Source organism: Sarcophilus harrisii, chromosome 1 (assembly GCF_902635505.1).
Source record: "Sarcophilus harrisii chromosome 1, mSarHar1.11, whole genome shotgun sequence".
In the NCBI taxonomy this organism is placed as follows: domain Eukaryota; kingdom Metazoa; phylum Chordata; class Mammalia; order Dasyuromorphia; family Dasyuridae; genus Sarcophilus; species Sarcophilus harrisii.
Window position 1 is genome coordinate 170,693,327 of NC_045426.1, and position 27,607 is coordinate 170,720,933.

The 27,607-nt window shown below is 31.8% G+C and overlaps 1 protein-coding gene across 2 annotated transcripts in view; it reads right to left on the minus strand.

The window, feature by feature from the left end:
* Nucleotides 1-27,607, minus strand: part of BDP1 (B double prime 1, subunit of RNA polymerase III transcription initiation factor IIIB) — an 89,240-nt gene that overhangs the window by 58,834 nt on the left and 2,799 nt on the right. The window contains exons 2-8 of one of the 2 annotated variants that reach the window (XM_031966806.1): nt 22,706-22,979; nt 16,452-16,561; nt 15,301-15,360; nt 12,175-12,306; nt 11,303-11,436; nt 5,223-5,317; nt 3,373-3,427 (exon numbers count right to left, since the gene is read on the minus strand). In XM_031966806.1, the coding sequence (XP_031822666.1) occupies nt 3,373-3,427; nt 5,223-5,317; nt 11,303-11,436; nt 12,175-12,306; nt 15,301-15,360; nt 16,452-16,561; nt 22,706-22,979 (860 nt within the window). Of the gene's footprint in view, nt 1-3,372; nt 3,428-5,222; nt 5,318-11,302; nt 11,437-12,174; nt 12,307-15,300; nt 15,361-16,451; nt 16,562-22,705; nt 22,983-27,607 lie in introns of both variants that reach the window. The other variant, XM_023495817.2, reaches the window with a different exon arrangement.

Consider the following 27,607-nt stretch of genomic DNA (forward strand, 5'->3'; position numbering starts at 1 on the left):
AGTAGCATTAAAAGAATCAGTTAGAATTCTAAGAATTTGTAGATAGATCTGGAAAGGGCAACAAAATATCCTGAATCAAATTCTGGGTCACTCTTGATGCTTTATAGATTTAGTTATATAGGTGATGTGATTATAGTCTAGTCTTAGAAAAGTGACTTTGATCTAAGAAAAAACTTGGTGCCTCATAAAGTCAATCACCACATTGTCTCTTTATCAAGTTCTCAATACAAGACATCCTAAATCAGTTTTAGGACTAAATCTAAAATATTCTCATAATCTACAATCTTATGAGTCTATTCCAAAAGTTTCTAACATATTCTGTGGCAAATTAGATGGAATCAGATGGTTTGAATTTGAGTCCTAATTTCACTTCCTTACTATTTTTATGTCACCCTCGCTGGGTTTCAGTTTCTTAGCTGTAAAATAAGAAAATTGGACTAGATGAAAAATAAATCAAAAAAGTGCACATTAAAAAATTTAGATTTGGATGCAAAGAAAGAATTTAACATTTCATTAATGACTTTTCTCTTCATATTACAATCATTTCAATACTATTTCCCTTAGGATAAATAATTAAGCAAAAATAATTGATAAAGAACCTTGGTTGACGATGCATATAGTATTCTGTCATATTTGTTTTCCACTTTTCTGTTACGAGGAAAAATATATGATTGATATCTGTGCTATTATTCACTGGTTGACTTTTTTTTTTTTTTGCTGTAATAATTACATGATTTTTTTTGGTTCTTCATATTTTATTCTACATTACTTCATATTGATCATTCTACATTCCTCTTAATTCCTTATGTATCATTTTCTACCATACCTAATTAAATTTTTTCCACAACAGCAAATTTCATAAAACATCCAAAATGGAATAGACCTGAGATTACCTACCTAGCCCAACCTGGACAGAATTTCTCTCTATAAGATTCCTAACAGGAGAATTCAGTCTTTATTTGAAGACTTCCAGTAATAAGAAATTCATTATCTCCTGAAGGAGCTTATTCTACTTTGGGGTATCTCTTTATCTTTAAACTCCAATTATACACATATAAATACTGCTTTAATCCCTTTGGAGTATCTTTAATCCTCTATGGCACAGCATTCCAAGATCATACTGGTCTGATCAGCCATCATCAGACACACCGTAACTTTGACTCTAACACAGTGATGAAATTTTGGTCTTCTTAGAGAATGGAGACCAACCAACCAATCCCTAAGGAGAAAGTTCTGAACATTGAGACAAAATTTTGTCTCCCAAAAATTTTCATTCATTTCTCTTACCTCCCTCCAAGAAAGCCTTTCAAACTTTTAACTATAACTATAATGTAACCTTTGCTCTCTTTTAGACCTAACAGCTCCAGTCCCTTCAATTGGTAAGGCTTGACTCTTAGTTATCCCCCCCATTAAATATGCTGCTTTGTAAATGTCCCACCACTACAATAAGGCACTCAGACCTGAACATGACATTCTACATGTGTTCTAAGGTAGCCTGAGATTGTGTTCAATGTTTTGGCTATTCTGTCATGTTACTCACCAAACTGAATTTGTATTCCGCTAAAAACTCAAATCACACAACCTGCTGCCAACTTCCACAAGCCTTAATTATGCAACTAGTTTTTATAATCCAAAAAGGATAGGGCTTTACACTTATCCTATTAAATTTCAACTAAGTAGATTTGTTCCATCTGTCCTAGAGATCTTTCTGAGATCTGGGCTTTGTCACCCAACATACTTTCCCTTACCTACCTAACAACATCTTATTCTTTCCAATTTTATGAGATCATAAATTAAATAAGTGCAAATAGCACTAATGTTTTTAAACAAGTCACTGATAAAAATTTTGAGAACTACCACCAAGGACTGATCTTTGAGGCATTCTGCTAAAGATTAATTTTACTCTTGACCTCAATCCATAAAACACAATTCTCCAAACATCAAAGGCACTATTAATGAGCCCACATCTCTCCATCTTTCACAAAGATATCACAAAACATTATTAAATGCTGTCTGGATTCAGGTATACTAAATTTATACTGCTTCCCTTCTCAATTAATTTAGAAATTAAAATGAGGACTGGCTGATCAGTTTTCCCTTTAAAAGCTCATAAAGTGTTCATTTAATAAAGTAACTCTAAAAATAAAGTGCATAGATCTTTAAGGTGAAAAATCAACTTTCTCTACTTTTGGGGGGAAATCAAAACATTTCATTTGTTAATCTTTAATCCCATTGTGCCTGTCTTTTTTGCCATGATTTTTCAAAGTCCACTGTTAATATGTCAATGACTGTATTGACAGTAATTTTCTTAATGGTCTACAACTTGAAGCTGGTGGTCATGAAAAGCGGTCTTTGGTGCTGCTAAACTGTTTCAAAGCCCAAAGAATTTTAGCAACATTGCTCTCAAAAATAACATACAGCCAGGTAAACCAGGCTGTTCAGGTCTCATCCTAGACAACATTGAAAATTCCCAAAGGACCTGGTTGAGTATAGGGGAGAAGAAGTATCTTATTTATTGTCTTCATGTACATTAATTTTTTTTAATTAAGTATATATTAAAAACACCTTAAAAAATGTTTTATAAATATTTTTATAAGAGTATTAATTTGTATTGCTAACAGTACAAAATTTGGCTTCTCAGGTCTCTCCAAGAGTGCCTCTGCTGTCTAATTCTAATCAATACCCCAATACTTAAATACTCAGCATCTTTGCAGTTTTAACATGTGGTACACTTCCAAAGGAAAAAAATTCTAGATAAACCCTCAAATCAGACATGAACCTTAAATATCAAAGAACATTTGTGAGAAATAGCAAACATTCATGTATGAAAAAAAAAATGCTGCTATTAGTACCACCATTCCTTCCTCAATCTCAAATGAGAGAGAACTTCCACTGCAGTGATTTTAGCCAATGATTAACACTTGTATAATCAGACACTTCTATGTACCAGGTAATATAAAACAGGGAAGAAATCAGTTGTAGTATTGGAATGGCCTACAATTAGTGTTCAATCCTTACTATCAACCTCCTCAAGTTTGGATTCTCCATCAGTCTATATAGTACATGCTTACTGTATTATATATTCAAAGACCTCCTGAGATCTGAATCATGTTTCTAAAGTCAAGGTATTTGTCTATTCCAATCAGCTTTAATTTGAAATGATCTGCTTTATTCCAAAGACTCTGTCAAATACATTTTTGTTTACCATGTGCTTTGGGGTTAGACACGCCTAGAAGGCTATATTATAGTAGCTCACATTTCTGAATTATTACAATAACAAAAAAGTCTACTTTGAAATAAAGTTAATAAAAAATAAGGCTTATTAAAAAGCTTTCCAAATAACATGCATTTTTTAAAAAATAAAATACTTACGAAATGCTTTATCAATTCTCCACCCATTTGCTTTTTCCTCACGTTTAAATTTATTCTGTGAAAATAAAATACAATTTCATCTGTGATTTTCATTACTAGAAAGAAAGCTAAAATTAGGGAGCATGGGGTGGGAGGGATTTGGACTTGATCTTTAAGGTCCCTATTCTATGAAAGGTTAAAGGAAAGAAAGATATCTATCTTAAAAAAAAAAAAAAAGGGGGAAGATCAAGGAGAAAGAAATCTTTCCAAAAAACAGTTAAGATAGGGTTTGAAAAATGTGTAAGATTGTGATGGGTGGAGACTGATGCAGAAGTGGGGAAAAGCAGTGAATGCTCAGGGGAAAAAAGTAGTCCAATTTATCAGAAGCACTGAAGAGTAATAGGAAAAAATACTAGGACTATAGGTGGATACCAGAATGTAGAGGAATGAATATAAAAGTAAAGATTTTAGATTTTATTTAATAAACAACAAACTAACAATAATAAACAACAAACAAGCAAAAAACAATATAAGCAAAGCTTTGCTTGAAAAAACTGAAAGATAAAACTTGAAGGTTTGAGATCAAAGGCAGCAATATCAGTTAAGAAGTACTGGGGGATCAGCTAGGTGGAATGGTAGACAAAACACTGGTCTTGGAAACAGGAGCACCTGAGTTCAAGTCTAACCTTGGATACTTACTATTTGTACTATCCTGAGGAAGTCACTTAATCGCAATTGCTATCCAACTCTATCTCCCAAAAGATTAAGCACTAAGCAATAGCTCAACAATAGGGTGGCAACAACAGGAAAAGAGAAGCAATGATTAAGAGTCATTGTGGACACACAATTAACAGGCTTTGACAACTGTCACTGAAAACTATTGAGTTAAGTAAATAGGAGAATAATTCTATTGACAAAAAATAGGAAACTCACAAATAGTTAAACAAATTAAATAAGTAAAATAAATTAAAGAAAACCCCCACAAAAATGCTAGCTCATGCCATAAGCATACTATAGAACTCAATCTAATATTAGTCCTTCCCAGAAGTTATCATGAAGGCAGGCACACAAAGAAGTGACCCTCAAAAACTCTTCCTCATGTACAGATGTATTTACACAGTGAACACAAAAAGCTAGAATTTTCTAAAAAAAATTATTACGAATACCATGTCAATTCCATTCTACTCTGACTTTAGAGAAATAATAGCAACAATAGATATGAGGGTACTACCTCTCTCTTTCAGGGTTGGAAGTAATGTTACAGTTGGCCTCAATGTCTTGGTGTGATAAATAATAGTAGAGATGGCTGAAACAGGGGCCAGGCCCCAGAATTTTGGCAGAAAGGGTCTAAACAGATTCCCAACCACTCACTTATTGAAAAATTTAAACAAAATACATGCTGAAAGACAGTGGGGAATAATGAAAACTGTAAGAGACATGGAATGAGGAAATTTGGCTTTGGATACTACATGTCATTTTCTCATTTTGTTATGAGAAGCAAATTATTTAACCTTTCTGATGCCCAATTACCTTATATTGTATATATATAGTATAATGTAGAAATAGTAACTAGTATGTAGCTCATGAGGCTGTTGTGACAAATAAGATAAAATATCAATGTCACATCTCAATGCCAGCTATTATATTATTGTGGGATAATGTTATTTAAACATTATCAAATGAATTTGTTTATATTATACATATTTTTAAGGTTGAGAAACATTTTTAATATAAAAAATTTAGCAAATATAAAAGAAATTAATTAAATGAAATATCAAAAAAAGAACAAAAACCAAAGATTAATAAGAAAACACATTAAGTACTTCTCAGCCCCTTTCATAATTACCACCATAGCTTACATTCAACTTTACCTTAATTTCTATTCTTGCTCTGTGAGGAAAGAGTTGGCCAATCATGGAAAAGTCTGTTCCTACCATGCTGATCGCTAAAAAGAACATGTCTGTTTCTGTTAAGACAAAGTTTCAGAAAAATTACAAATTAGCTTCAATATATGAAAGTAGAAAAGTTATAGATAATAAATATGTATACAACAATATTTACATATATATAAATAGATCTTTTATTTAAAGTTTTCTGCCTTAAGTCTTTAATATCAGCAATCATAGAAAATACCTGACACAAAACAAAAATCATACACATAAAAAATATCATTTTATAGAACATTCATAAAACCTAATTATGTAGAAATGAAAAAGATATTCAAGATGTAATTACAATAAAATTAGTTTAAATACAACTTAAAAGATACTAACCAATCAAGAAATATACAGAATATAAAGTGAACTACAAGGTAATTTTTACAAAAATAAAGGAAGAACTAAATAATTCATTAGTTAAGCAAAGCCAATATAATAAAAATCAAAGATAATAAAATCCAACAAGCACTTAATAAATACAAGGTGCTAAGTGTCAGTATATAAACACTTAAAACCAAAAAATTGTTCCTGCTCACAGAAAGATTCTTGTACATCATGTGACATGACCTAAATCTTAAACAAAGCCAGGAATTGTAAAAGGTGATGGTAAAAACGGAGAGTATTACAGGCAGTGGATAAAGCCTGTGTAAAGGCAAAAATATGAGATGAAATATCTTGCTCAAGAAAAAACAAGTAAGCTAAGCTAGTTGAACTATAAAGGCAGGACACACAGTGGGGAGTAAAGAAATCAATTTTGAAACACTGACTAGAATCAGATTATAAATAACTTTAAATGACAAAATCTGTCTCTTATTCCAGAGGAAAATAGGAGCCACAAGAGCCTGCTAAGCAAGGAAGTGATATGATCACACTTGTGCTTTAGAAATATTTTACCATGTAGAAATTAGATTGGAGAGGGAAGAGATAAGACAGTAGTAACACTAAACAGGAGGCTAATGGGTGCAGATGGAAAATTTGAACCAGAGTAGCCAAGGTATTAATGGAGAGAAAGGGATAAAAAGATCTAAGCAAATCTTGCCCAAATGGGAGTGGGAATCATTCCCAAACTTCGAATTATACCATAAAGAAGTAATTACCAAAACTAGATTTGGGGGATTTTTTAAAAGAGATCAGTGAAACAAGTTGAAAATAGTAGGGTTATAAGTTATCCAATTAGACTATAAGTCTTATATCCCAAGTACTTAGCATAGTGCTGGCATATAGTAGGCACTTAATAAATGCTTATTGACCAATTAATAAACCATAAGAAACTACATACAGTAGTTTTTAACATTTGTCCCTCCAAATTTGGTTGAATAACCTACCCAGTCTTTTCTGACTTAGATACTCCAAAAATCTCACAATAATTACAAACAAACCAACGATAGAAATATTTCTTAAAAAATAAAGGGCAAAGCATATTGATACGCTTTAGAGGGAGAATAGATAAATTCTTAATAAACTGTGACTTGAAAAAATTATAAGGCATAAATTTGCTGAAATGATTATCCACATATACAAAAATAAAAACCTTTCAGTACAACAAAAAGAAGTTCATTCAGGAAGTTTCCTGGAAACAAAACTGCAGGCAAAACGAACCTTCATATAAGTGTTACAAAAATCTAACATAAAAAATTTATAAGGCACCCTTACAAATTTATCAAAATAAAAATCATTTTTTTATTGGAAATGTGATAAAAGATATAAAGAACCTATTACAGGGGGAAAAATATGAAGTATCAAAAATCACAAGATATTTCTAAATCCTATTAAGGGGGCCAACAATTCAAGTCAGCAATATGGAATTGTTAAGAAAACATATGCTTTGATCCAGACATCTAAAAATAGGTATATTGCCCAATATAAATATAAAAATATGCAAAATCCCATCTTCACCAAAATATTTACAGCAGTATTTTTTGTCATAGTAAAGAACTGGAAATAAAGTAAATGCTCATTGTGAAAAAAGGGGGAAATGACTATCAAACTATGTTATGCAAATATAATGGATTATTCCATCAATATATGTTTAACAGACACAAACACACATACACAAAGTCACTGCAGATGAATGAATAATGACCTGGGACTAGAATTAAATCAGAAGAAAAAAGCAGGTAACATTTGGATTACAATGATGAAATTGCCCCACACTTTCAATAATCCTAAATTGTCCCTACCACAAAAATCCATCTTTTTAATACCAATATTCTCCCAGTGGTGGATGTAAATTAAAGAACACAACCATATGGGGAAAAATAAAAAGGCCCATAGAAATACACTGTAAATATGACTAGGCTGCAGCATGTCAAATAGTGACTACTTAAACAGAATAAATTTTTACTTGAGTAAAAGATATATCAAGAATAATATAAAATGTGTCTAAAACCAAAAACAAACATAACATGCCATGGGAATACATCAGAATCTTTCCCAATAAATACAAGAGTAAAATAAGAAGACCTACTCTCTCTATTATTTGACACAGTTCTGGAAATTCTAAAAGCAATATAAGAAGAATGAAAAGAGAAAAAAAATTAAAGGAGTAAAAGATAGGTAAAGAGGAAATAAAACTATACTATTTACTGAAGATATGATGGTTTATTTAGAAAATCCCAGGGAACCAGCAAAAATATTAACTGAGACAAAGAATATTTTCAGCAAGATGTAGACTCCAAAATAAACAGCACTTTTGCATAATAATAAAATTCAAGTGACAGAGCAGAAAATCGGACTCCAAATCTCTACAATACACATGAAATATCTAAGGACCAATCTGCCAAAATAAATAGGTCTCAATAGACTAGGCAATAATAGAGAACAATAGAAGAGAGAAGAGAAAGGCAGCAGTAATACTAAACAGGAGTCTAATGGGTACAGGTGAACAATCTGAACTAGAGTTAAGGTGTTAATTAAGAAAAGGGGATAAAAAGATCAATTAAAAACAACAGCACTTAAAATTCCATTGAAAAACAAATTATTTAGCAAAGACCGCTATATATGATAAATACTGATGAGAAAACTAGAAAGCAGTCTGGCAGAAACACTTCCAGGACCAACACCTTACACAATGTTTCTTAATACATCCTAAATGGATTTTGCTGTTGTTGATCAGTCGTTTCAGTCATATCCAGTTCTTTGTGACTCCATTTGGAATTTTCGTGGCAAAGACACTGGAGTGGTTTGCCAATTCCTTCTCCAGCTCATTTTACAGATGAGGAAACTGAAGCAAAAAGGGTAATAAACGTCTGAGATCAAATATGAATTCAGGAAAATGAACCTTCCTAATTCCAGGCCTGGCACCACTATACCATCTAGCTGTCCCAATACATGACCTTAATGTGAAAAATCATACTATGAGAAAAATTGGAAGAAAAGCAGATCATATATAACTGACAGGAGACAATTTTTATTTTTATTTTTATTTTTTTAGGAGACAATTTTTAACCAAACATGGATTAGAAGAAATTATAAAAGATTTTTTTTAAATCTTTTATTATATGAAACTGAAAAGCTTCTTTCTACACAGTCAAAATTAATGCACTTATGATAAGGCAAGGGAAAAATCTCTGTAGAATTTTCTGGTAAGAATTTGATCTCCATGAAATGTAAACGATTAACAGATGTCTAGAGAAGTTCAAAACTTATTTCCCAATAAATAAGCGGCCAAAGGATATGACCAATTCTCAAAAGAATTACTATTAACAACCATATAAAATCACTATAATGAGAAATGCAAATCAAAAAACCTCAAATTGGCAAAGATGTCAAAAAATGAGAATAGTAAAAACTGGAGAGGCTATACAAAGATAGTGCATTGTTAGAGCTTTGAATCAGTATAATCAATCTGGAAAGTAATTTGGAATTGTGCAAATAAACTGACTAAAATGTCCATAATCTTGGACTCAGATTCCACTAATGGGTTTATAATTCAAGGACACCAATGATAATAAAGTATCAATATACATCAAATTATTTATAGCAGCACTTCTTGTGAAAAGAACTGGAAACAAAGTAGATAACCATCAATTAAGAAATGGCTAAACTGTGGTAAATTAATGTAATAGAATATTACTATGCTATAAGAAATGACAAATGTGATAAAGAAAAAAGCATAGAAAGATCTACATTTGATATAAAGTGCAATAAGCAGAGTCTAGAAAATAATATATACAAAGATTACAATATAAATATAAAGGATTACCAATAAGAATGAATTTGCAAAATTACTAACAAATCTGGCTCAAAGGAGGAGATATGAGAAGGCATCCATATTCCAGGGGTAAGAGGTCCACAAAATGTGATAAATTACACATATTTTCCAACATTTTTTAATGTACTTACCAATTAAGCTAACTTTCTCCTCATCTTTAAATATATTATTTATTATAGGTGATAGCTTTTAGGAAGTAGGGAGGAGGAAAGATTCTAAGGAAAAATTTTAGTCACGTAAGAAAAAAATCAATAAAAACTTATTTTGAAAAGTATCAAGACTATATATGTTCAGAAAAGTAAATGGGTTTAGAAGTTCTGTAACACTATCCTCTTCTAATCTATTCTGACCTGACTTAACCACTCCTCTACCTCCTTGGGTAGATCATCACTGATGTCCCACCCCAATTTGTACTTAAAAAGTACATAGCACTTAGGACTCCAATTTGGGACTTCTTGTCTTCTCTTTTTATTTCCTGTGCCAGAGAACATAGATATAAATTACTTAGGAAAAGCACTAATGAACTACAATCTACACTGGTGAGGGCATACCCACTTCAGTGAGAACAGAGATCAAAGAATACATGGGATAATCTGTTATACAGTGAAACAGGCTATGGAAATATTTTTGTTCCAGTGAGCTTTTCAATTAAATTGTTTATTCAAGAACAGGAATTCTTAATTTTTAAGTATCAAAGACTCCTTCTGGCAGTCTACTCAAGCTTATAGACCTGTTCTTGGAATGTTTTTAAATGCATAAAATATAATAAAAAGGATTGGAAAAGGAAACCAATTATATTGAAATACCGTTATCAATTTTTTTTTTTGGGGGGGGGGGAATGGAACAAGTACATGAACTCCAAGTTATGTACATCTTATGTATACATATGTATTCGTGTGTGTATGCATACTTATACAAACACGTCAGCAAAATTGCCTGAAATTCTTACTTTTTCAAAAAACTTTCACAATAAAAATCAAAGACAGAGTTTTATAGGGAAAAATAGACTAAGCTGAAATTTTTATTTAAGAATAAGGTTTAAAAAAACCATAATAAAAGTAATAACATAAAATATAAACTTTTCCTTGCTTTCTGAATGGGGATCTTTAGAGGAGAAAATACTGGCTTGAAAATAAAATAAAGCTAAATTTGAATAAATAAAATAAAGGAAGTCAGTATGAGCAAAGGCAAAAAAGAATTAAGTAGTTAATAAAGAATAAAGACTTAACTAAATTATATTTTGTTAGTAGAAATCCAGCTAATTTAGAAAAGTCCAGAAACACTCTCAAAAGTATAATTATATTTTGCTTAAAAAAAAAACAAACTAATTTTTTATCTGCCCTGAGATTACTTACCTCAGAGTAACATTTCTCCATCATGGTTATTTTCTTTTAAAAACAGCATTTATTTTAGTGAGAGAGAATCATACTATTCTAGGACTCTAACAGTATCAATGGAAAATGAATACATTAATACTTGAAATATTAACTTATTTTAAGCTATTTCCATTTTACAATAATAAACAAGAGTAAAATGGAAAATGGATTACTTCTACCTTACAAGTATAAATTTAAATTAGGAAGTTGAACTTACATGAAGAATTTCAACAAATCCATCATAAAAAAAACCACAAGTAAAACACAACACTAATTTTACCAAATGATGATCAAAAAAATTCTATGAAAGAGTTAGATATTTACTGCAGTCCTAACTTTAATTAAACTCATAGTTTATACAGTTAGATATCACACTGAAATGTTTTCATATAAGCCCCCTTCAACCGAAATAGGATAATGATTACCTTTATTTGACCATGGTTTGGAGTAATAATTTTTCCTAAAGCTGGAATATGTAGTTGTGGAACCTCTTTCAAAAATGGGATCATTTTCTTCAACAACACATGGACCTTTTGTCCTTAAAACTTCAACAGTTAAACTGAAAGAAAAGCATTTTGAAAAACTTGAAGAACATATTGAAGCCTAAAAAAGAACTGTCATTTTTTAATTACCATGACAAATTCATGCATAAAAGCATGTTTCCTTAAATTTGACTGCAAATTTTATTTAATATTTATTCTCCTTATAGTTATTATGACATGACAAATTTGTCTCCCTTATTGGTAGAATTTAAGAGTAAACATTGTTCCATACACTGTATTTGTATATCAAAGGTTTACTATGGTATCTAGAACATAGAAGGTACTTAATACTTGATGATTACATTTACATAGTTAAAAGAAATGCAGTTTACATTATTAACTACAAAAATAATTCATAAAATACTTCAGAATTCAATCAAAAGAAAAAATTCTATTGTAAGAACTCATCATCGTTTAATATTCCTTTCAATATATATTGTGCTCTTACAATATAGTTCCAGAAAATGAAGAGCTCAGCATAAATTTAGCATCACTACACTAAGAAAAAAAAAAAAACAACTAAATGGCCAATTAATAATGTCATTTTCATGTATAAAATATAACATAATTAAAATTTCCAGAATGGTATCTCACTGTATCCCAGTTGGTACCAATAAGATTTGTACAAATTACACTTTATGTAGATGAAAAAGCTGGAATACAATGAGGCTAAGTGACAGCGGCCCATAATGATTTGACTACAGAGTATAATTTCTCCTCTGTTCCAAGAACACATGTTTTTTCCCTTTCTTTACCTTTCTTCATCCAGAATAATAGATCCATCTTCTGCCACTTTTACACGAGGAACAAGTAAAGGACCATCATTGCTCTCTTCCTCCATTTCTTCAACCTCATCTTCAGCATCAGGAATATTTTTCTCTTCTTGACTAAAATATGCCCCAAAGTAAAAATAGTTTAACTCAACTGTGGAAATAGCATTTTCTGATCAGTATGAACTTATAAAAATTTATATTACTAATGTCATCTTTCATTAGAAAGATTAAAAGTGCAATGTATTTCTAAGAACATGGTTTATAAAAAGCCCTCACATTATACTATAATTAAACCTAGCTAGGCAAGTGTTTTCCCAGTGCAAAAAGATCATTTATCTTTTGTGAGCAGGCTTAACATCGGTACTATTGTGAATTCCCTTAGTAACAATGAAATTAACATAAGATAATTCTCTTAATAGAGAAAGATCATGGTAGATGAGTGTTATGGGTATTGGGATATCAAGAAATTATATAGCTTACTGGATGAGCTTCAGGCAAACCAACCATTAATGGAAAGTGATCCAGCCATTTTGGACACTAATTTGTAACACGATCCTAAAAGTGACTAAATCATAATAATCTGTGAAATCAATAATACCATTATTACTAGACAGCCTTCCAAAGAGATTAACTAAAGAATAAAAAGACTAATATCTACAAAAGCATTCACAGCAGTTCTTTCTGTAGTGGAAAAGAGCTGGAAACTAAGAGGATGTCCATCAATTGAGGAATGGATGAAAAAGTTATGTTAAATGAATTAATGGAATTTCTGCCATGCCATAGAAAATGACAAAAGGCCAGTTCAAAGAAATCAGAGATTTGTATAAAATGATACAGAGTGAAATGAGTAAAACCAGAAAACAATTTATACAAAAACAACATTAAGACAACTTCGAAAGACTTTAAATCAGTGCAATGACTAACCATGACTCTAGTATGACTCGTGACTAAACAATATGCTCCTGATAGAGTTGACATTCTAAAGATGAAGAGACATACACAAACCATGTATATTTATCTTGCCTGATTGTGCTTATTTGTTAAGAGTTTGGTCTTTTTTCCCTTCTTCTGATATTTCTAGGAAGAGGAAGAAGTTGAGGAGAAAGGAGTGATGAGTGATGAGAATGCCAATAAAAAAAAGGGTTACTGGAACATTTTTAACAATGCCCAGAAAAGAATGTTCAGATGAATGCACAAACAAAATTTCGAAAGTAATTTGTGGAAAATATTAGTTTTTTTTAAAGTATGCATTAGAGTCATGGTTTCATATATATAATCCTTGTGTTCTGTTGTGTATGAAAATGTTGCAGGAATGATAGAGAGAGCCATCTGCATCCAGAGAGGACTATGAGGACTTAATGTGAATCACAACATAGCATTTTCATCTTTTTTATTGTTATTTGCTTGTTTGTTTTTTTTTTGTTTCTCACTTTCTTTCTTTTTTAATCTTTTTTTTCTTGTGCAGCATGATAAAGGTAGAAATATGTTTAGAAGAACTACATGTTTAACCTATATTGGATTATTTGCTGTCTAGAAAAGGGGGAAGATGGAAAGGAAAGGAGAAAAATTTGGAACACAGGATTTTGCAAGGGTGAATGCTGAAAACTATCTTTGCATATATTTTGAAGAATAAAAAGCTATTATAAAAAAAAAAAAAAAGGAAAGCAGTTCATTTTTGTTTTTCTTCCCAAGTTATTTTTACCTTTCTAAATTCGATTTTTCTTGTGCAACAAGAGAACTGTATAAATATGTACATATATATTGTACTTATGATATACCTTAACATGTTTAACATGTATGAGACTGCCTGCCATCTAGGGGAGGAGATGGAGGAAAGGAAGGAAAAAGTTGGAATAAAAGTTATTTGCAAGGGTCAATGTTGAAAAATTACCCATGCATGTGTTCTGTCAATAAGAAGCTATATATATATAAAAAAAAAAAAAAGCAGGCAGGTGGAATAAATATAATAGTTTAACTCACTTTGTAAAACAAATAATGCTGGGAATTGCTGACATGTAAGTTTAAATTCTAAAATAAAATTTTTTAAAAAATGAGAGTTCCCAATAATTCAGCTAATTATCCATGCTTAAATGAAAAGACCTCCATTAGTCCTAGACCTCATCATGCTACAGCAATGACCCAGAAATTTAAAGTGTATGACAACAGTATTCACCACTAACACTTTAGTAGGCAGTAACCTACCAGAAAAGCATGAGTCCAATGACAAAATATTTTCATCATCTGAGGTCCAAACTACCTAAGTTCAGACTCACCACCCAGATGATCTTAAAGTTGATAAATGTTTTTGACCACAATAATTCTCAAAACTGCTATTTCAAATTATAGAAAAGTTTTTGTTTATGTAAATGGAAGAAGTATTCACACTAATAAAATCATAGACCTTGAAAAAGAATGAACAGAACCAGTAACTCTTGTGCTATGACTTGCTGCTCTACCTTTTGGAGTAACTGTCTGGAAATTAACTACCAAAAAGCCAATGGAAAGATAAGGGATAAAAACCAAATGCAAGATAAATCCTGAAAAGCATTCTATGAACCTGCACAAAAAAACTCCTGTTAACCATCCAATAATTCATCTTTTAATTCCCCCAAAATCCTAAAAAGAAAAACTTTAGTATGAACTAAATTTTAAATGCAAAATTGTAAATAGTTTTCCACATCAATTTGAGAATCCAACCAACTACACTTGACTTTAATAGTACTAAAACAACTTTTTTCCCCCAAAACATATATTTTTTTTTTGGTTTATACATGTATATTAACTTTTTAATGCATATTTCTTTATGAATCATATTAAGAGAGAAAACTGTGACCGAAGAAAAAGAACAGGAAAAAAAGTAAATACCGCATGTATTGATTTACATTCAATCTCCAGAGTTTTCTTTCTAGATGCAGATGGTGTTTTCCATCCAAAATTTATTGAGATTACCTTGGATCACTGAACCACTGAGAAGAACCAAGTCTTTCAGAATTGATCATCACACATTCTTGCTGCTACTATGTACAATGTATTCCTGGTTCTGCTTGAAATAATTCTTTTTAAAAGCATACATAACAGATATTTTCACAATTAAAAAAAGCAGCTTACTCTTTAGTTTGCACTGGTACTGCAGATTTTTCACTTTTTGCTTCTTGTTCCAAAGAAGACCTAATAAATATATTAACATAACATAAATTTGAAGTTATTACTTTTAATTCTTCTTTTAAAAGATATTTAATAGAGCAACTTTAAGTTACTTGTCAAATCAGTCAATAAAAAATACAGTGCTACCTTTGTCAGTAAAGAGAATGAGTCACAAAGGCATGCTTTTTCAGACACTTTGTTATTAGGTAGAAAATAATCTGGAGGTGTGATCTAAGAAGCTTTCAGTAACATGCCCTCTCCTATTTCTTTCCCTGCTTTGCAAGCAGGGTAGGATTTCCTTGCCTTCTCAGTAAGTACTCCTAACTCTGTCAATTCAGTACCAGCCAATCATGGGCTGGCTGCATATGCCCTAATCTTAAGAGTGATTTTCCTGACCCCAAATCCATGGTCCTCTGATGCACCAAACTATGGTCTCCTTTTCAGCTATAACCTGAGGTTCTATCCCAATGGCAAGTTTTAAGCACAGATCATATCACTCAGGTTAATTTTATTAAAAAGAGAATTCCCAGAGGATATGTTCTTTGAACATCACTGCACTTAATTATTTCAGAATCAGTTTTAATTATGTGTCCATTATTTCAAATTCAAGCTTAAAAATAAAAGTTAAGGCACACATTTATATGCTAGTTTATGATTTAAGTGCTTTCCTCACAATTATGTGAAGAATGTGGTCCACATATTAATATGATCATTTCATATATAAGAAAAGTGAGTCATAGGAAAAAAATCCCTTTTAGATAAGAAGAAACTAAGCTTTTTGGTTACTCAAAAATATTGTTAAACTTGGTTTCACAGTGTACCTCGATAGTTAATAAATCCAGGCAAATACTTTTGATCTCAAAGAGATTAAGATTTGCAATAATTCTGTCCTTTATAGTTAGGCACCAGTAGTACAAGCCTCTCCACAAAAATTAAATTGCCAATTTTTTTTCCCTTCATAACAATGTAAATGAAAGAACTTAAATATTCTATAAAAGCATGCCAAGGAATTTGAGTCCTTAATTTAGGGAAGCTTTAAACAAATTCTTAGAAATAATACTTATATCATTAAAATCAACTCAAAGAAAATAAAAAAAAGATGCAATTAAACTTACTTCATAGGATTGCTGTCCGGCAGGTAATATATCAAGTCTCTCATAGTCATTTTAGAACGGTCTGGTGGCATTTGGCTTTCATTTCCAGCATATTTGTTTTTCCATTGCTTCTACACATACACACAATTATTTAGTATTATAGTATACATATAAATCTAAGGCATGCTGAAACAAGGAATGTAATGAATGCACTGTCATTCTTACTGCTTTCTCTAATGAAATTACTTTAGTAATATCCTATCCCATGTTTTAAGGAAAACATTTTCAAAAACTTAATATAAAAAGATGAAACCTAAGAAGTCACAGATTAATAAAGTTAGGATAAGAGCAGCTCATTTTTATATAGCATTGAACAGCTAGCTAAGTGGTAAAATGGAAAAATGGAGTCCTGGAAGCAGGAAAATAAATCTTCCTGAATTCAAATCTGACCTCAGATACTTAACTATGTGACCTGAGCAAGTCACTTAACACTCTTTATCTCAGTTTCCTTATATGTAAAATGAGCTGCAACAAGAAATTGCAACGTGCAATTGCCTCTTGGCCAGGAAAATTCCAAGTAGGATTATGAAGAGTCAGACACAAGTGAAATGACTCAACAAGGAAACTACAATTTACAAAGCACTTTCTTCACAATAGCCTTGTGAGAGAAGTAGTATAAGTATTATTGTTCTCATTTTACAGAAAAAAATTGAAAAAAGATGAAACAGGGATAAGACCTACAATTCATTATATATAATAAATTTAAAATAAATCAATAATCTAAATATAAAAAATTATTTTAAAAAATTTAGCAGATGGAAGGATATTATATAATTTCACAACTACAAAGGTTTTGTATTCATATATTCAAACATTCAAATATTTTGTATTCAAATATTCAAACATTAAAAATTAAAGGAGACAAAACTAAACAAAAGAAGTTCTACATGGCAACAAGTAACGTACCCAGAATAAAGAGGAAAATTTTTTACTTTATGTACACTGTTCATAAATCTAACTGTGAAATTGTTGAAACTCTCTAATAATCAGAGAAATTCATAACTCGTAAGTGGCCTTGGAGGTCATCTTTCATTTTCTAGGTAAGGAAGGTCAGGGGAAATGGCTTGCTCAGGTCCTCAATAACAAATTTGGAAGTTCTTCTTAATGTCATGCTACTTTTCAAATTAAATTAAAACTGGAAATATATCACATTTAAATTGGCAAAGATAATTAAAAGCAATAAAATTCAATGCTAGCAGGATTGCATAGTGACAAACACTGTAATAAAAGGCTGGTCAAACTGTGAATTGATGCAATTTTTTCCAAAAAGTACAATGACAATTTAAAATAAAAGACAGTCATTATGCAGTAAATGAAAAGTTGGTCTCAGAGACAAGAAATACAGTTTGAAAGTGTTACATTAATGAAATTGCTCTCTACCCCATAGTTAAGAGTGAAAGACTGGTTTTATCCCTGGTTATAATAAATATCACTTCTCTAGATTATATAAGCATATTATTGACAGGAGAAAGAAATAGTTCCATGGTTAAATTTTCTATTTAAATCTGAACTTGGTCTTATTAAATTTGTTCTTATTTTGTATATATACACTTAGAGCAAGCAATATACACTGACTTTTGTGCTATCTTTTCAAATATATACTATATATACCTAAGACTTTAATTTAACTTGTGTGACAAAGCATTGATAACATTTATAACACCAATATGGAAATTTTCACATTTTAAAGGCTTTCCACGCCAGCCATTCTAAATAAAAATAAAGTTATAAACTGACACCCATGTTTCTTTTCCAGTATAGAATGGGAAGCAGGAGGAGAGTACATGGGTAAATAAAACCTATTCCTTCCCACAAAGGCCTCCAACCAACACATAAAATCTTGGATAAAAAGCATATGACAAGGTCCCCTCTGTTCCAGAAATGGTTTGTCCTCAGAGGGAATCTTTGGCTTTTAAGAACTGGCTTCAACAACAGAAAGTACAATGTTGCCTCCCATCTTTTCAAGAGGAAGAACTGAGAACTGCAGACCTAAACTGACTGCAAATTGTAGGTAGAACATTTAAGATTCAGGTTGTTTGAGGGATGTTTCTCTGGGTTCTTTTTCTTTTCCTATTTAACAAAGGACAAATCTAGGCCCCATAGTAGAGTTATCTTCACTCTGCTCTTCCCTTTCATTTTCTAGTAGTGTGGAACAAAAATCATTGGCTTTTTCAATCACTTTTGTTCTACCTGATAAACTAGGACTTCCACATCACCTATATTTCCCATTTATATATACCAGCATCCATACCCCTCCTCCTAGAATCATTTCTATAATAAATAAAAAGGTACAATAAATTTCACAAAATTAACCAACGTATCAAAAAAAAAAAAAAATCTGATATGCAATCTCTGCAACATAGGATCCCCTACTCCATGCAAAAAAGCAGGGGATGGAGGGACATCTTCTCTTATCTCTTCTTTGAGGTCAAGCTTGCTTGGTATTTCACAGGATTAAATTCTGATTATTTTGCTCTTCTTTTCATTTATTTTCTACATCTATAATGTAGTCATTGTGTATATAGTTTTCTGGGTTCTGTTTGACTTTGTCTTTCCATAGTTCTCTGAATTCATCATGCTCATCATTTCTTACAGCATAGTAATATTCCATCACATTAATATACCACAATTTATTTAGCTATTCCCCAATCCTTTGCTATGACAAATATGCTCTAAATATTTTGGCATATATGAGGACTTTTCTTTTGTACTGACCTCATTTGGGTATATGCCTTGGAGTGGAATCTCTGGGTCAAAGGAAATGGATATTTTATCATTTTATTTGCATAACTCCAAATTGCTTTCCAAAATAACTAGATGAGTTCACAGCTCTCCCACCCACTCCATGCTTCTGATGTACCTGCCTTTCTACAGCCCCTCTAACACTAAGCTTATCTTTTGTCATGTTGGTCAATTAATTGGGTGTGAACTGAAATCTCCAAGTTGTTTGTTTGGTCTGCATTTCTTTCACTGGTGATTTGAAGCATTCTTTCACAGTGCTATAGTTTGCAATTCTTTTGGGAACAGTTTGCTTATATTGTTTTACTACTTATTTAGTACAGAATGGTTTTTGGTCTTTTATATACATGTACTGTCTATATGTAATTCTGGATATTGGATCCTTATCAGAGATATTTCATAGATTTTCCTGAGACAACTCCTTCCCTTCTTATTCTTATTCTAGTCATATTAATTTTGTTCAATCTTTTCAATTTAATGTAATCAAAATAACATACTTTGTCTTTAATAATTGTCTCTATTCCTGGTTTGATACTGAATTCACCTCTCAGTAATAACTATGGAAGGTTTATGACAATTACCTTATCTTCTAAAACTTTATGGCATGACCATTAACATTCAGGTTATGTACATAATTTTAACATACTGTGGAATATAGTATAAAATGTTGGTCAGAATGTAATTTCTAACATATTACTTTCCAGATTTTCTAGCATTTCTCCTCAAGTGAGTTCTTTCCTAAGCAATTTATGTTTTGGAGCTTATCAAACACTGGTATTCTGAGTTCAATTATTTCTGATTCTTTCTTGTCTATTGATTTACTTTTTGATTTTCTTAACCACTACCATATAATTTTGGTGATTTTTGCTTTATAATATAGTCTGAGGAATGGAAGTGCTTTTCTTGTTCATTTCCACTTCATTATTTCCTTGTTAAATCATTTGTTAGTACAAATGAATTTTATTACATCAAAATCTTAAAAATGTCCCTTTACTAGTTTGAATGGAAGAACATTTTATTAAATGAATTGTAAGATAACTTTGGTAGCCTGTCATTTTTACATTAGCAGTCTAGTCATGAACCCAGGATGTTCCTACAATTATTTAAGTTGTCCTTTTTTTGAGTCATGTTTTAAAATTACATATACATAAGTATTGAATTTGTTTTAATAGATTGATTCCTAGATATCTGGTGCATTCTGCCTCTACCTTGAATGGAACATTCCTTTCGAATATTATCTAGTAGATTTTATATAAGTATATAAAAATGCTGCCAGATAATGAGGACTTATTTTGTTGCCTGCAAATTTAATGAAGAATTAATTTTCTTAACAGGTATTTTTTCTGATTGCCTAAAAGTTTTACTTAAGCATTATAACATTAGCAAAGAGTAATAACTGTATTTTTTTAATGTCTTTATTCTTTCTCTTCTTAGTGCTATTGCTATTATTTCTAGAACCATGACAAATAATATTGAGGAAAAGGTGCAAATCTTCACTCCTATCTTTATAATGAAAAGTATCTAGGATTTGCCTTTTGTATATAATGCAAATTTTGGGTTTTTTGATAAATAACTTTCCAATATAAAAAAAAATCACTCTACACATATATCTTTTTGGGTTTTTTGATAAATAACTTTCCAATATAAAAAAAAAAATCACTCTACACATATATCTTGTAAAGTTTTTAGTCTAAATGAGTGTTATTATATTTTGTTTAAAGGCTTTTTCCAAAAGAGACCTCTTGATTCTATCTTTTTGTTTTTCTTTCTTTTCTGGTATACAAAGGAGAAGATGCTCTAATTCCCTCTTCCTGGCAGACAACAGGATAAGAGATATTCTCAAATTTCAGTCTTCCCTAAGGACAAAGTAAGCAAATAACAGTCTTTTTTTTTCTCTCTCTCTCCCCTTCTCTCCACTAAGAGTTGTGAAGACTGAGTAGGTCTAACTGTACATAGGAAAGATAATCTATTTACTATCATCTTCAATTCCACCATGAAATAATTCTGAATTCTGAAATGAAGATTCTCTTATCAATATAATAATTATTTTTGATAGATGTGTATATAGAGATAAGAAAAATCTTGATAATCCATGTGCTTACCAGTCCCCATTTAATCCCTTTCAAAAAAAAAAAAAAACTAAATTTTTTTAAAACAGTTTAATCTTCTGGGTGGTACAGTGACCATCAGTGAAAGTTCTGAGAACTATGATAAATGCTTGAGGTATAATATTTCCATTAACATAAACTAAATCCAATAAACCAGACAAATTATCAACCTCATGAAACTGTATGCAGATTCTCTATATAGAATATTTAGAATTTCTAATAAAACGTAAATTCAACAACTTTTAAAATTAGAATATCTTCCCACACACTCACATCCCAAAAGCCTAAATATCTGCCCACATGCTATTCCCACAATTTTACTCTCACTGAAAAATTAAAGTTTTATTATCTTTAATTCTCTTAACAATATAGTTTTCCATACATATTACATATTCCTTGATTTAAGTCATCATATTATTTGGAAAGCTTTATTTGAAAGTATGATTGGTTTGGCCTAATATTTTAAAAACAAAATACTACATATGAGAATACACAAATTTTTTTTTAATTAAACGTAATAAAAGTAGTAAATTGTTCCAATCCTTACGGAAAACTATTTGGAACTATGACAGAAAAGTGATGAAATAGTTCATACCCTTTCATACAACAAGAGTTTCTGGCATATATTCCAAGCAGGTCAAAGACAGATGGAACAAGGCTATATATACCACAATATGTATAGAAGTTCTTTTTATGGTAGCAAAAAAATAAAATAAAACCTAGAAACAAAGTAGGTTCATGTTTATTACAAAGTGACCTAATTGTACTATATAAATTTAATGAAATATTATTTTGCCATAAGAAATCATAAAAATGAGGGATTCTAAGAAACTTGAGGAACTGTTTGAAATGATACATACATAATACAATGAGAACTAAAAGAACAATAGACACAAGTATGTTAATATTATAGAAAACAACACTTTAAGTCATCATAATTCAAATCACCCCTCTTGATGGAGGGGTTGTATATTATCAAATGAGGTATGCCCATTTAGAAATTAACAAGTAGATTTGTTTTGCTTAGCTGTACTACTTTGTTGCAAGGGAAAGTTCTATATAAATTAGTACCAAGTGACAGTGAAGTTTAAGAAAAAAAAAAAAGAAAGAACTGGTAAAGCATCTTTAAAAGAAAAAAAGACTTTTACAAAAAGAAACAATTCACATTACAAGCCATGCTGTCTTTCATCATAGTTTCCCCCAAAAGAATTAAGAGAGATTATTTGCATGGATACAAGACTCTCTGGACTTGTTTCCAGGTAACAATTCCCAGGATATAGTTTACTGATACTTGAACAGAATTCCAAAAAACTCCAGAATCAAAATTCCATTCTTTCTCCCTATCCCATTCTTAATGGAAGTCCTTACCCTTCTTTTTGTCATTTCTTCTCTTAGCATTTCTCTCAGCTTTTGAGCTTTAAGTATCCTATAACGGTCTGAGCATGGCTGTTTTTCCTTTCCTGGAAGAGGACTTGGTTGTAGTGCTTCCTGTTGAACAGTGCAAAAGGACTGAGGAACTGATGAAGCAGGCGCACTAGATTTAGTAAGATTAGGCACAGTTGAAATTCGTTTTCTTCTTTGTAAAGCAGTCGGTGAACATTTACTGGATTGTCCAGCATCATCCACAGTAGGCATTTCATCACTGCTGAAATATCCAAAAATGTGTCATGAACTATCTTAAAATATTTATCATAGTTATTTTCTAATATTAAAACTCATTTCAATTTAAACCATAAACAAGTACTAAGACAAATGTGATATAATCTTATTTATTCAGATGCCATTAGTTCAGAAGAGAGACTAGGGCTAGAAATAGAACTTATGAAATCACCAAGTCAAATAGTAAGAAAATACAAAAAGACCCAGGACAGAGTTGTGAAGAAGACCCCAATTAACAGATGTTACATGAATGAAGAATCAGCAAAAGAGAGTGAACAAAGCAGCTGGATTATAAATGAAAAACCAGGAGAGAGATATTTCATGAAAATTAGAAAAGCTAGTAATATCCTAAATGAGGCAATTAATAATGTCAAATATAGCAGAGGTCAAGTCAACAAGAATTCAATAAATACCTATTATGTACCAGGCATTTCTACTAAATATAAGGGATACAAAGAATGTCCAAAAAACCCCACAAATCTGTCTATTAGAATAGAGATTAACAAATGGGCCTTTGCAGAGGGCAAAACCAGATTAAAATGTAATTGGAAAATATTTAACAAAATAAAAATACAATACAGTATGTTAATTTGAAGCTTTCTAAGTAAGTATGCAAATTGGGGAAAGGGAGAGGGCAGGGGGCAATACGTTTCTATTTGTATTTGATACCACTGCTCTAAAATACTTGATTCATAATAACCAAACTTCTTTCCATCTTAAATCTCTTCCTTTCTTATTCCTGCTCTTCTATAACTCTCACTGAGACTTGGCTCCTTTTTCTTAACACCACCAACCTTACTACTCTTCCTCATAATTCTGGCTATTCTTTTTTGCATATTCCCCCCAATTTACTATTTGGAATGAAGGAAATGAACTATCCATCACCATTTCCTCTACCCTCCTTCATCAAATATTATTTATTCCATAGAGGTTCATGCCATCCAAAATTGTCTCCCAAGCAAAATATTTATGGTTATTATCTATTTATTGCCCAGGATATACTCTACACTTCAATGAGTTCTTTGCCTAATTCAGTCTTTCCTCCTCATTTCCCCTCCTATTAAACTAGTTCAACATATTAATGCTCTCTCAAAAATCTTAACATATCAGTTCTTCAATTTACTCACCGGAACTACTCCTCCATTTCACCTCAATTCTAGGTAATAACAGTCCTATCCTTAATCTTAATCACTCCCAAATGTTCGGCTAGCATATTAATAAATTCTGAAATTCTTTTTCAGATTATAATCTTTGATGATCGATTGCATCATTACCTCTACCTCAAGACCAAAAAGCTTGTTCTTAAATGTTATCATCATCTCCTTTTACCTTTCAGTTCTTTCCTAGACCTTCATCCCTACACTCTCCTCCCTTATCTCAAAATGCTTAGTGAATCAGTTCAACTTTACATAATCTTTAAAGTCCCCATCTTTGTCTTATCCCTATCACATACTGTAAAGTCTTAACCCAGGACCATGGGTTAAGATGGATTCTTTTGCTCTTATTCACAATGATACTGACAGGACATGGAGAAAATTATGAAAAGACGAGTAAAACCAATCCAAATTTATGCCATTCTTAACTGGGCTCTCACTTCAACAAAATAAACATTCTATTCCCTCCTAACTGACTGGAAGAGTATCTCTTCCAAACCATCATATCTCTATGGTCTACAAATCTATAGGACATTCACCCTTCCCTCCTCAATAAGTTGAAACCATGGCTCACTGGCTTTCCTTCCCAAGTCCTACTCTCATATTGGAGGACTTCAAAATACTCTCAAAAAATCCAATTCTCAATTCCTCAAAATACTCATTTTTGATGATCTACTCCTCTACCACACAACTAGCCGGGAAGATGGATATATCCTTCAGCTTGTCATCACCCATTATATATTAGACATCTAAGTTTATGAACTCTGAAATTCTTACAACTGATCACAATGATGGAGAGTAAACTCTGAAATTTTCCTCTGAAAGAGGCCCCAACTTTCAGGACAATTAAGTGTCTCATTCAGTTGTGGCTGCACCCTCTATTGAGTTAAAGATTAGTCTGGGACTACTCCCAGTAGCTCAAAATTCCCAAAATAAGTAATCTCTTTTCAATTAGAGATCTAAGCCTGAGGCACTGACAACATTGAAGGAATCTCATTCAATTTTGCATTGAAGTCCCAGGCCTGAGATGGGATAATAAAACACAATTTTATTGTATTTTAATAATACAGACAATTCTGAACCCCAAATTTTTGCAGAAATCCAAAACAGGATTATGCTTTGCCAAGGAAGCTCTCTTCTTAGCAAAACTGCCTGCCAGGACTTTTGCCCTGAGAAGATATTCTCTTCTCAGTATTAATCTTTGTTGCCTTCCTGACAGGACCTTGCCATTAAGAAGTCTGTCTTCCTAGCAAAGCTGACTTCTCAATGCCAAACTCCTAATAAGGAGCTAATAAACCTTCTTTCTTAGTGAACAATAAAATTCCCTTTCCTGCCACTCAGATTTTGCTGGAATTCTTTCGCATAGGACCTGCTGACTAGAGGGGATTTCCCCAACCCAATTCTCACATCTCTTCCCTACCACACTAACTTCATCATTTGTACCTCATCAATAATACATCATTATTCTACTTCTCTCTGCTTTACAACTTCAAATTCTATTAGCCTCACTATGATTTCTAATCCCTCCAATCCTCAGTTATTTCCAAGGTTATTCCTACTATACTGGACATATTTTCTTTCTTACCAATCTTGACCCTCATATCAAATAAGAGAATATTTGTAAAATGCTTGGTACATAATAGGTGTTTAATAAATGCTTCTTCCCTTCCCATCTTGATCTCCTGGTGATGTGATTCAACAATAACTTCTTCTCTTAGATCCCGTCTTTATTATACAAAAAATCTTGTTCTCTAAAACCTCAAGTCAAGATAACTCCTTCATCCACTGCATTCACTTTTAACTCCCATGCTGCTAAGAAAAATCATGAAACTCTATTGACTGAGTTCACTTCAAATTTATGCTACACGATGTCAATGAGGTCTCCAAAGCTGTAATGGCAACCCTTTTATAGCTCTGTGATCAATTCACTAGCCCATTCACCATAACAGATGTATCTAATTTTTAAACTTATTCTTAAAACTCTAAAAGTCCCCTTATATTATTCATCCCCTCAACTGAGAACCTTGCCTCATATTTTATTGAAAAAATTGAGGACATTCACTGAGAACTCGTTCTCCCTATTCCTCATCTTATATCACTAAGACGCATTCTGTCACTATCCCATCTTTTATCCCTATTTTCACAGGAAAAAGTGGTCTTTCTACTTAGCAAGGCACATGTACAAATAACTTCATGTACAAATAATCCTATTCTATCCTATTTCCTCAAGCAGAATACTCCTCTATCAGGCCTACTTCTCTCAGCTCTATGGGCTGCTTGTCTACCACCAACATGTCTACATCTTCTCCATCCTCAAAAACACTTTTATATGATCAATCCATCCTTGCTGACTATCATACTTTCATCTTTTTTCCCTTTGTGGTTAAATTCATTGAACAGACCATCTAGAAAAGATGAATCTATTTCCTTTCCTCTCATTTTCTTCTCAACCCTTTGCAGTCTGGCTTCCAACCTCATCACTAAAATGAAACTTCTCACAAGTTACTAATGATTTCTTTTTTTTAATAGCTTTTTATTTACAAGTTATATGCATGAATAATTTTACAGCATTGACAATTGCCAAACCTTTTGTTCCAATTTTTCCCCTTCTTCCTCCCATCCCCTCCCCTAGATGGCAGGTTGACCAATACGTCTTAAATATGTTAAATTATAAATTAAATACAATATAAGTGTACATGTCCAAACAGTTATTTTGCTGTACAAAACGAATCGGACTTTGAAATAGTGTACTATTAGCCTGTGAAGGAGATGAAAAATGCAGGCAGACAAAAACATAGGGGTTGGGAATTCTATGTAATAGTTCACAGTCATCTCCCAGAGTTCTTTTGCTGGGTGTAGCTGGTTCAATTCATTACTGTACTAATGATTTCTTAATACTCAATTCTAATGGCCTTTTCTCGATCCTCATTTTCTGCAGCCTTTAACATTGTTAAACATCATCTTTTCCTTGAAACTCTCTTCTCTCTAGTTTTTATAAAACTCTCTCCTGGTCTTCTTCTTACCAGAACTCCTCAATCTCCTTGGTTTAGGTCACCCAAGCTTTATTCTGAGCCTTAATCTCCCTCTGAAGTATTTCACTTGGTTTCAATTGTCATCTCTTTGCAGGTAACTCTCAGATCTATTTGTCCAATCCTAACTTCTCAGTGGTCCTCCAATCTTGCAACTGCCTACTAGACATCTTGAAATAGATATCCCATAGGTATCTTAAACTCAACACATCCAAAACTGAACATTATCTTTCTCCCAAAATATTCCCTTCTTCCAAATCTCATTATTATTATTGAGAATACCATCCTCTAAATCAAAGCTTATTAAATTGTGAGTTGCATACAAGTGAATGTGGGGGTAGCAAAATTATGATTTATTATCACTATGTTTGATGTGTATGCCTATTTTATATACCTAAATATACCCAGGGGTCATGCAAAAATTTCTC